Raw genomic sequence first — 12102 nt, 5'->3', positions numbered from 1 at the left:
TTGCTACTGGGCGTGGTGGCTGGGAAGTGGCCATAATGAATAGCTGATATCCTTTCTTCAGGAAGGGCCCCCTTCTTTCCAGTTTTAATTTGGAGGAAGAAGATTGCAGTTTTAAGAAGTGGAAAGATAAATGGGGTCACAGCAAGTACAGCATATTGCTTTCCTGACTTTGACCTTGAAATTGGCCCCCAGTGTGTGGTGACCTGAACACTGCAGTTCTTGGAGAAACATTATCCTCTCAGCACACCCTCACCGTCTCCCCCTTTAAAAAGCCTATGCCCTTCATGATGCAAGTGGCACCACTGCCACTGCATTTCCTGTTGGCAGCAGAGAGCAAGTGAAAAACAGCAGCAGCTGCAGGCAACGCCAAAGCAGAAATAGCTCCTGCGCGATTCGCGAGAGGCTTCCCGGGCCCCTAGTCCCGGCTCCTGGCCTTCCAGTGCCCGGATCTCAACAGCTGCCGAGGCCGCCGTGGGGACGGGAAGCGCCTTCCCCTAGACCACACTCCCGGGCGGGAGCGCCCCGCATCGCCGCCCACGCGGGGGTACGCAGCGCCCGCGCGCCCCGTCGCCCTCTTGGGCTTGGGCTCACCCCCGGGGAACAGCGATGCCAGGACGAGCTTCCCTCCGCGGGGCCCGAGGAGCCCGGGGGGCCCAGGCGGCCTGGCTGCTGGGCGGCCTCTGGATGTGGGCGCTGGGCGGCCTCTGCGGCCAGGGGTTGGCGGCGCCGCGGGCCCGGGACCCCCCCGGGGTTTCGCACCCGTGCCAGGCACCGCAGCAGTGGGAGGGCCGCCAGGTTCTGTACCAAAAGAGCAGCGGGTTCAACAGCCGCGCCCTGCTCTCCTACGACGGGCTCAATCAACGCGTGCGGGTGCTTGATGAGAGGAAGGCGCTCATCCCCTGCAAGAGGTACACTTGGGGAGCGCGATGGGGAGCCGGGCCGGCAGGGCGAGGGCGCGGGGGCGGCGCCGGCCGTGCAGTTCCAGCCGCTGCCCTCGTGCACGTTAAGGTGCTTCGCAGCTGTCTCTTTATCCCAAAGAAGACAATCTCAACAAGGCGGGTCGCATAGCGAAAGCACGGACAGGGGCCGGGGGAAAGGCCTGGGCCCACCGGGTCCCGATGGCTCCGTAGCCAGTGAAGAATAAATTGAGCCCTGCGTTGGGGCGGGGGCGGGCACACTGCCAGCGCCCCCAATTCCTTGTTGGTCCCATCTCTACATGCTGCTGTGTCAGGGCCGCGGCCATGCTTGTGTCCCCTTCAGCCCAGGGCGTGTCTTCCACACTATCTCTTCCTTTCCAGGAGCCTTCTGCAAGGGAGGTGTACAGAAGATAATATAATTACTTTTTAACTGTTTAAAAGAATTTGACAAACCTCAAAAAGTACCGTTACCTTGAATGCTTAAATTTTTTTGTCTACTTGTTTAAAGTTTTTATCGTATGCTGAAAAAGCATGCATTACCTATATCCTTTTTCACTTAACATGATCTCGTACATATTCTTATTTTCCAATTTAATAGTTGACCCCCTAGCTATTTTTAATGACTATGGGAGGTGTGGGAGGGAAGGGGGGGGTGTCACAGATATCTCAGCGAGTGGCTATGCTATAATTTTTTTTAACCACTCCCCTGATAATTCACATTTCCATACCTGTTGTGGAAGAGAACACCCTTTTTCTGAGTCCTCATCTGGCTTCTTGCCCCTTTAAGATCTGACTTCTATTTTCGGATGGTCACTTGTCTTCCTTCCAACACCTTCCTGCTATGTTCCTTTCCTGGTCATGCTGACCTTTGTTTAAAGTCTTTGCATCGTTATGAGGGATAGCGCAAATGTCCATGGCACCAGGCCCCAGTGGGCAGTAAGACCTGTGGCAAAAGAGCACCTTTCAAGATTCTAAAACAAAACAAATATTGATAATACCATTTCTTCTAAAAGCATTTGTTGGACTATTAGGCATCATAAAGAAAGGATGGAAGTAACAGCCCATTCAAAGCAATTTATTTAAAAGTGCAAGACAATGTATTATGAGATGTAGTCACGTGTGCCCAGAAAGCAGAGTCCTCCTGCTGGACTGTAAATATCTGTAAAGCCTGGCAAAAAGATGAATATTTTCAGTTGGGTCTTGAAGAAAGGATAGATAAGTGATAATAACTACCAATGTTTGAGTGCTTATTATATAGCAGGCATGGTGCTGAGGATGTTACACATATTATATGGTCCACCTTAAACCTCATAACAACTTGACAGTGTTGGTTTTGTGCGTTTCCATTTTACAGACAATCAGAGGTCTAGGGAGATTATTCAACTTTCTTAAGATCACACAACTAGTACTTGATGAAGCTGGATAGCTTTAGACACCTGTGATGTACCAAACTCATCTTCATTCATCCATTTTTTCATTATCCATTCAAGAAGTATTTATTCAGCTCAGGCATTGTGTGTAAACAAAATAGATCTGGGTTTTCAGGAAAGGCCACAGTCCAGGGTTGGAGTCACTTAAGTAAGAAATTCCCATACAGTGAGATGAGGGTTGAGCTGGGGTGTGATGAGAGTACTTCGGATGGGCATCTAAGCCAGGCACTGGAAAGAAGTGCAACATGAATAAGTCCCAAAGCACCTGTTTGAGCTGAGCAGGGGAGCTGTAGAGAGAAGAGTGGTCCAGGGACATGTGGCTATGTTCCAGATCTGGTATGTGAGCCACTCTGGAGTTTATATTCTGAGATCTGCAGGCCAGTCATTGTAGGTCTGCAGCACAGAGTATCACAAGAGAAGTGGAAATTCACTGGAGGAATTTTTGAACAATGGAATGACATGATTAGATTATATATTTAAAAAATCACTGGATGCATCGTGCAGAATGGAGAAAAGAGTGGAAGCAAAAACACACCTCAGGAGGCTATGGTGGCAAGATGAGTAGTGGCAATGGTGATAGTGAAAGGGGGCACATTAGGGAGTATTGACGAAGTTTAACTGAAAGATGTGTAAATGATTAGATGTTGTGTGTTGGGGGTGGTGAGGAAGAGGAAGGCTCAAGGAGGAGGCCCCCATGTCTGGCTCCATGCAGATGACATGGAGTGATGCTTTCCATTGAGACAAACCTGGACATTCTACACTTCCGATTAAGGGTGGAAGGCTATTTTTGTGTGCATTTATGTAAAGGCTTGTACAGTAATGGTGTCATGATGAGAAGTCTTGTGAAAATGGACAGGAATGACCCAAAGCACACTGTGGAAGCAGAGGGTGTGGCCAGAGGAAAGTTAAGGACTCATCCTCCCAAGGTGGTATTTTGTACAATATTAGAGATTCAGCTTTAGAGTCAGACAAACCCAGACCTGAATCCAGGCTTCTAATGCAGGTCTTTGGGTGAGGTGCTAAAGCTTTCTGAGCCTCAGTTTTCTCATCTACAAAATGGGAATACTAATAATGTCAAATTCACCTGATTGTTGAAGGAATTAAATGAGTTTACATACATAAAGCACACAGTACAGTGTCGGGTACATAGAAGATGCTTGGCACATGGCAGTGGTTACATCAGCAACAGCATCTTGGTGAACTTCCACGGCCCAGAGACTTGGTCTGTCGGTACACATCAGTACAAAGGACCTTCCTTTGGGAGCATTTTGCAATGAGCAAGCACAAATGCTAAACTGTGTATTTCAGTTAGTTGTATAGCTGGCATGAGGACCAGAATTTTCAAAACTGCAAGAGTAGGCTGTTCTTCTTCCCTTAGGTAGAACAATATGGGAAGCCAAATTATAATCAGAGGTTATTGTTTGAGCAGAATTTGAGAAAGGGGAAATATGCAATTCTAATTCATAGAACAAACTTCTAATGATTACCTGTTCTAGGCTAAGCCAAAGCTAAATAAGCTTTCTATTATGAACAAGACAGGCCAGCCCCGGATAATGTTTAATGACAGTTGGGCTACGGTAAAGTCCTATGTTCATGTTCATAATGAGATGCCTTATAAATAGACTTGTGCTATCCCAGGTCTGCTGGGCAGGACTTCATCCACTATGAACAGAACACTCCCTTTGGTGAGTGTTGCCCACATCTGTCTTAGCAGCCCTTCTTTTTCTATGGCTCGATGATTAATAAATACAGTCTGTAGATATGTGTATTATACTTCTTTTTAGTGGGGTTACAGCCAAATCTTGCTGGCTTTGAGACTCTTTTGTCCCCTTATAGTGATTTTTCATTTCACTGCCTTAATGTATTGTGTTGGCTTAACAGTTTAACATTTGAAAAGCAGTTTTATTCCCCTTCTTTTCAATATCCTGGCAAGGTTTTGCCTCACAGTCCCATCTCTGGTCCTAAGTTGAGCACATTAATGAACTTTTAAGCTTTTGACTGCAGAGTGTGTTGGGAGAAACCCAAAACTTATCCAGGTGTTAGCAGTCTGGCCCAGAAAACAGATGTTATTTGAAGGAAATATGGATGGGTTGGCTTTTCATATTTATTAGTAATTTGAGAAGTAAGTTTTAGAATTGGATCAACTTTTTAAGATTTTTATTTTGCCTCCAGATCGTTATGGAAAATCCCACTGGTAGTTACTGTGGAATGACTAGGATTTTCCAGGCTCTTTTTTCCCTGAGATGATGGAAATGATTAAATAATTTTACAAGCTTGAGATAAGATAAGCCTTAACAGAAAATGGGAACTCTCAGCAACTGGTACTATTTTGTTTTCTGGTTTCAACTGTCTTGTCTGACTTCTTGATTAAATTCGTGAGTATTGTGTTTGGAAGACTGAAGGAAAAGCAAGAAGGTGATTTCATCCTTCAGTTAACATTAAAACAGTGAACTACATAGTAAAAGCAGTGTAGATATTGAATGAACCCTGATAAGCCTCTGCTCCTACTTACAGAATGGTGGCTTAGGTGTTGGAATTAAGGAAGCTACTAATATAGAGTGAGCAGAGAGGTAATAAGAGAATATGTACCTGTAAGTAAAGGGTAATGGCTTTGAGGACGGTTCAGTTAACAATTCTGAATGTTTAATTGGATTTTTAAGATTTGTAATAGATGAAAGTTTGAAAACATACCTTAAATGGAGTAGCAAATGGATTCCTATTCAAGCTCTGATTAACCCATATCTTTCTCAGTTTTTCCAGAGCATTTCATAATTTGAAGAACAGCATTTCTCTTCTCTATTTTTACAGAAAAAAAACAGCTTGTTTGGTGGAGAGAACGTGGACATCCATGTTAGAGAAGTCATGGGTTGCAAATGTAGCTTCTTATCTTGACCCCATCACAACAAAACCCTTAACTTCTAAGAACTTACTTGTTGTCATCTTCTGATTTAATTTTAATGAAACCTGCAGTGTTGGTATTCAATAATTTTTAGGTCTTCTTCCTTAAAAACTTGGTGCACATAGAATTAAATGATGATTTAATGGTACACATTTGAGAGGGAGATGTTAATCCAATACCCTTTCACCCTCAAATACTTCAGTGTGTATTGCTACAAACAAGGACATTCTCCTGCATAAAAATCAGGAAATTAACATTGATTCACTTCCACAACCTGTTAACTCAGAACACTTTCAAGTTTTGCCATTTGTTATCTTTATGTTCTTTATAGCAACTGGGCCCAGTTTATACTCAGGATTTCATTCCAGCGTTGTGTCTCCTTAGTTTCCTTCTGACTGAAACAGTCTGTCTGATGGTTCCCCATAATTGGAGTCACGTCATTCACCTTTGTCAGAAATCACAGAAGTGATGCTCTGATTCTTCTGACCACATCCTGAGGTTGACTTTGATCACTTGATTAACACAGTATCTGCCAGATCTCTTCACTGTGAGGCTCACTTTTTCCCTTAGTAATTGATAAGTGTTTTTAGGGAGATATTTTGAGATCATGTACATCTCCTGTTCTTCATCAAACTCTCATTTATTTATCTATCTGTATCAAAATGGACTCCAAGAGTCTCATTTCCATCAATGAATTATAATCCATTACTTTCATTATTTATTTAAATGCTAACATGTCCCAAATTTGGCCAGGCAGAGCCCCTTCAAGTTGGTGGCTGTGCTTTTTCACATGCTCCTACTACTCCTTAAGCATGCCCTTGCTTCCTTGCTTTCCAAAACAACAAGATGTTACAAGATCCTTGCCCCAGTCCTGGAGTCAGCCTGTTCTCCAACGTGCTAGTTACTTTTTGTTTAGTTGTCAATGCTGCTAGAAAGGTAATATAACAGAAATAGGTTGGCTTTTTTTTCACATGGGCAGGCACCGGGAATTAAACGTGGGTCTCCGGCATGGCAGGTAAGAACTCTGCCACTGAACTACTGTGGCCCACCTTAGTTTGGCTTTTATAGAGAAATTTTATTAAGTTACAAGTTTACAGTTTTACAGCCATAAAAATGTCCAAACTGCAGCATCCATAGAAAGACACCTTGACTTAAGAAAGGACCAATGATGTTCAGGTTTCTCTGTCAGCTGGGAAGGCACATGGCAGCATCTGTCAGTGTTCTCTCCTTTCTTCTCATTTCATATATCTTCCCCCAGGGGTGTTTTATTTTTGCATCTCCAAATGTAACTGTCTGTGTCAGCTCTGAAGCTTTTTCCAAAATGGTTCCCTCTTAAAGGACTCCAGTAAGGGACCCACCTTGAATGGGTGAGGCACATCTCCAAAGAAACCACCTAATCAAAAAGGTCTCATCCACATTTGGGTGAGTCACATCTCCATGGAAACAACTTAATCAAAAAGATCCCACTCAGCAATATTGAATCAGGATTAAAGACCCTGGCTTTGCTGGAGTACAAGGCACTTTCAAACCAGCACACTTTTATTGGAGAATAATATTTGGATGCAGTGATCTGTGTTCTGAGTGTGCTATTGCTATTGGGTGACCCTGCTCTCAGGGGCCTTAGTGGACAAAGCAAGGGGATATAGGTTTAAACACAAGCATACACAAACACACACATTTACATCTATGTCTTTTTACGTCTGTGTTTATTTGCATACCTCCAATTCAAATCCAATCAAGTATCTATACTAATACTACAATTCTAATCCAGCACCACACAGTTCATTCTAGTTTTCTTCCTTTAATTTTGCATCCATTCTCAGACAGTGAGAAAACTGGCTGCCATTATTCATTACAGTTGAGAATCAATCTTTCACTGGTATTATATCCCGCCCCTGCAGGGATTCCCTCCGTACCCAACTTGGGCTCTGCACCCTGTATAGAAACCTGTACTGTTTGGCTCCACCTAATCACTTCAGTCTAAATTGTTTTCTATTGGATGTCTCTGAGGCTATGGTATGCTAAAACTTTCCTGTGAATCCTCAGTGTGTGTATGTGTATACGTGTGTGTGTGTGTGTGTTGGGGGAGGTACGTATAGTAGTAAAGTTTTCAACAAATTTATTTGCTCTTGAACCCCATTTTGCTTGGATTAGCCTTTCATTTTAAGAAATCATGACTTACAGAATTTTCAGAAAATGATTACTTTTTTTACCTTTACTGCCTGCCCTTGATCTCTGATAACTGGAGCTAGCTTTTTTTTTTTCTTTGCTTTTGAACATCTCCCTGTTGTGGCTTCTTGATCCTTGAAGAATAAACCACACTTATTTGTATTATTAAGTTTTTCTTCAAAAAGAAGTTTATTTTAGAAGTTCAGGAAAATATGCTTTAAAAGTCTTAACTCCGTGGGTCTAGGGACCCTGAACTTCTGAGGGGAGATGTTGGGATGGGGACGGAGAAGAGGGCAGTGAAAATGGCCGTGAGGAATAATAAGTGCCATAGAAGATAATCTTCAGAGGAAGAAGACTGAAGGGGCAGCAGGAGACTAATTTATGAATGGAAGCCAGAGGGGGTCACCAGGCTGCTTTTTAAAACATCTTTACTTGTCTCCAGTAACCTTGAGGTATTTCTTCCTGTTTGACCTTGGTTAGAGGTGGTCAGGGGAAAAGTGCCCAAAGATCTGAAAATATTCCACCATTAGTGGCTTTATTTTCCTGGAATAAATGTGATAGTCTTAATTCCCTGATTCCAGTAAAAATCTTCTATTTTTTCATCCTTCATAAGTTATTTTATTTTACTCATCCTTAAAAAAATCAAAACCAGTATGTGGAAATTAAACAACATAGTTTTAAAAAGCCAGTGGGTTAAAGAGGAAATCACAAGGGAAATTAGGAAATATCTTGAGACAAATGAAAATTAAAATACAACATATAAAAACTTAGGGGATGCAGCAGAAGCAGTGCTGAAAAGAAAATTTATAGCTCTAAATGCTTACATTAAAAGAGAATAAATATTTCAAATCAGAGATTTCATTTCAAAACTGCAGGGACTAGAAAAAGAAGAACAAATTAAACCCAAAGTTAGAAGCAGGAAAGAAGCAACAAAGATTAGAGTGGGGATATAATGAAATAGTGAATAAAAAACAATGGAGAGAATCAACAAAACCAAAAGATGGTCCTTTGAAAAAAATCAATAAATTTGACAAAACTGTGGCTAGACTGATGAGGAAGAAAAGAGAAAGGACCCAAATGACTAAAATCAGAAATGAAAAGGGGTCATTACTACTGAGCCCACTGTAGTAAAAAAAAAAGACTATTGGAAAATACCATAAACAACTGTACACAAACAAATAGATAATGTCAATGCAATGGACAAATTCTTAGAAACGCAAAGTACCTACACGGACTTAAGAAGAAATATAAGATCTCAACAAACCAATTACTAGTAAAGAGAATTAATCGGTAATCAAAAACCTCCCAACAAAGAAAAGCCTGGGACTAGATGGCTTCTTGGGGGAATTTTAACAAACATTCCAGGAGAAATAACACCAGTCCTATTCATATTTTTCCAAGAAACTGAAGGAAAGGGAACATTCTCTTATACATTCATTGAGGCTATGGTAGTTTGAAGTTTTATGTACTCGTGAAAAGGTTATGTTGTTTTAATCTATTTCTTGTGGGTATAGACCTATTATGAGTAGGACTTTTTGATTAGGTTATTTTATCGAGAAGAAACCAACCTCATTCAAGGTAGGTCTTAATTCTCTTACTGGAATACTTTATAAGAGGATGAAACACATGGAGATGAAATTCAAAGAAGCACACAGAGAAGCTGAGAGATGGAATAGCCTGGAGCTGAAAGCAGTGAAACTGGAGAGAAGGACCAGAAGACACCACTATGTACCCTCATATATTTTAGAGGAGCCCAAGCTCATCATTAGCCAGCCTTCAAAGTCCAGGCATCATCCTGGTAATGCCTTAATTTAAACATTTTTCATAGCCTCAGAATTGGGAACTTGTAGACCAATACACCCTCATTGTAAAAGCCAATCCATTTCTGGTATATTGCCATCCAGCAGTTTTAATAAACCAAAATAGAGGCCAACAGTATCTTCATACCAAAGCTAGATAAGGATGCCACAAGAAAATAAAATTATACACCAATATCTCATATGAATATGGGTGTAAAATTATCAACAAAATACTAGCAAACTGAGCGAAACAGCACATTAAAAATAAAACAAACCATCATGATCATGTGGGATTTACCCTAGATATGCCAGGGCGTTTCAAAATAAGAAAATCAATTAGTGTAAGATGTCACATTAAAGAATGAAGAAAAAAATATGCTGTCTCAATTGATGGAAAAAAGGCATTTGACAAAATACAGCATTGCTTCTTGATTAAAACACTTAGAAAACTAAGAATAGAAGAAGACTTCCTCAACATGATAAAGGACATATATGAAAAACCCTCAGCTAACATCATACTTAATGATGAAACACTGAAAAATTTCCCTCTGAGATAAGGAACTAGACAAGGATGTCCGCTGCCTCCACTGCTATTCAAAGTTCTAGCCTGAGCAATTAGGCAAGAAAAAAGAAGTAAAAGACATCCAGATCACAAAGGAAGAAGTAAAACTTTCCCTATTTGCAGATAACATGATTCTATATGTAGAAAAATCTGAAAAATCCACAGCAAAGCTCCCAGCTGAAAGCTAATAGAAGAATTCAGCAAATGGTAGGGTACAAGATCGACACCCCTGTGCCAGTTTGAAGCTATTATTACCCTTTTTAAAGGCATTCTGTTTCAGGTATATCACATTTCAGCAGCTTGAAAACTAATACAACCCCCAAATCAGTGGTGTTTCTATACGCTAGCAGTGTACAATTGGAAGAAGAAATCAAGAAAAAAAATTCACTTATGATGGCAACCAAGATCAAATATCTAGGAATAAATCCAACCAAGACTTGGTTGCAGAAAACTATAAAATATTGCTAAAAGAAATCAAAGAAGACCTAAATAAATGGAAGGGAGTCTGTGTTCATGGCTTGGGTTAAATATCATTAAGATATCAGTTTTACCCAAAGTGATTTATAGATTCAAAGCAATCCCAATGAACATTCTAACAATCTTCTTTGCAAAAATGGAAAAGCCAATGATCAAATTTATATGGAAGAGTAAGGGGCCCCAAATAACCAAAGCCATCTTGAAAAAAAGAATGAAGTTGGAGAACCCACACTTCCTGATCTTTAAACATATTACAAAGCTACAGTAAACAAAATGGCATGGTACTTGCACAAGGACAGACATGTGAACCTATAGAATTGAATCAAGAGCTCAGAAATCAACCCTCACATTTATGGCCAACTGATTTTCGGCAAGGGGCAAATTGGAAAATAATCTCTTCTACAAATCATGCTGGGAAAACCGGATCTCTATTTGCAAAAGAATAAATATGGACCCCTGCCTCACACTATATACAAAAATCTACTCAAAATGAATCAAATGCCTAAATATAAGAGCCAGAATTATCGAACTCTTAGAATAAAAAATAAAGAAGTATCTTCAGGACCTAATGTTAAGCAATGGTTTCTTAGACTTTACAATCAGAGCACAAGCAGCAAAATAAAAATGTGACCTCATCGAAATTAAAAGCTTTTGCTCCTCGAAGGACTTTATCATGAAAGTAAAGTGACAAACTACAGTACAGGACAAAATATTTGGAAACTGCATATCTGATGAGGGTTTAATATCCAGAACATATAAAGAAATCCTTCAATCAACAACCAAAAGACAATTTAAAAATGGGCAAAAGACTTGACCAGACATTTTTCTAAAGAAGATATACAAATGGCAAAAAAAAGCACATGAAAAGATGCTCAACATCATTTGCCATTAAAGAAGTGCAAATCAAAACCACATTGAGATACTATTCCTTACTCACTAGAATGGCTATTATTAAGAAAAATGGAAAATTACCAGTCTTGGACAGGATGTGGAGAAGTAGAAACACATTCTTTGCTAGTAGGAATGTAAAATGGTACAGCTGCTGTGGAAGATACTTTGTCAGTTCCACAAAAAGTTAAGTATAGAATTTTCCACATAACCTGAGAGTCCCACTTCCATATCCAAAAGAGTTGAAAGCAGGGACTCAAACAGATATATGCATATTGATGTTCATAACAGCATTATTTCACAATTGCCAAAAGACGAAATCAACCCAAGTGTTAATCAGTCGGTGAATGGATAAAACAAATACACTCAATGGGATATTATTCAGCTGTAAAAGGGAGTGAAGTTCTGATATGTGAGACAACATGGATGAACCTTGAAGACATCATGTTGAGGGAAGTAAGCCAGACGTAAAAGGATCATATTGTATGATATTACTGATATGAAATAATTAAAATAGAAAAACTCATACAGTCAGAATCTAGAATACAGGTTACCAGAGAGCAGGGTGGGTTAGGGAATAGGGAGGTAAGACTTAAAATGTGCCATTTCTATTTGAGATGATGGAAATGTTTTGTTAATGGGTGGTGGTGATGATACCACAGCATTGTGAATGTAATTAATAGCATTGAATTGTATAAATGAATGTAGTTAAAAGGGGAAATTTGGGGTTATTTACTAGAATTAAATTTTTTTTAAAGTTCCATGGAGCTGCACAACACAGTTAACTCTAAGTTAAACCATATACTATAATTAATAGCACAGTTACAGAAATGTGCTGTCATCAGTTTTAACAAAAGTGCCGCACCAATGCACAATGTTAATATTAGAGTGGTATATGGTAATCTGTATTTTATGCATGATTGTTCTGTAAACTCACAACTTCTCTAATAAAAAAAATCAG

The 12102-nt window shown here is 40.2% G+C and overlaps 1 protein-coding gene across 1 annotated transcript in view; it reads left to right on the top strand.

Annotated features, from left to right (window-relative positions):
- Positions 1-275: 275 nt before the first annotated feature.
- EPDR1 (ependymin related 1) overlaps positions 276-12102 on the top strand; it is a 35352-nt gene continuing 23525 nt past the window's right edge. The window contains 3 exon segments of the mRNA XM_077162569.1: positions 276-338; positions 341-596; positions 599-908. Of these exon segments, the coding sequence (XP_077018684.1) occupies positions 276-338; positions 341-596; positions 599-908 (629 nt within the window).

Source organism: Tamandua tetradactyla, chromosome 1, assembly GCF_023851605.1.
Source record: "Tamandua tetradactyla isolate mTamTet1 chromosome 1, mTamTet1.pri, whole genome shotgun sequence".
NCBI lineage: Eukaryota > Metazoa > Chordata > Mammalia > Pilosa > Myrmecophagidae > Tamandua > Tamandua tetradactyla.
This window is presented reverse-complemented; position numbering and strand designations above follow the sequence as displayed.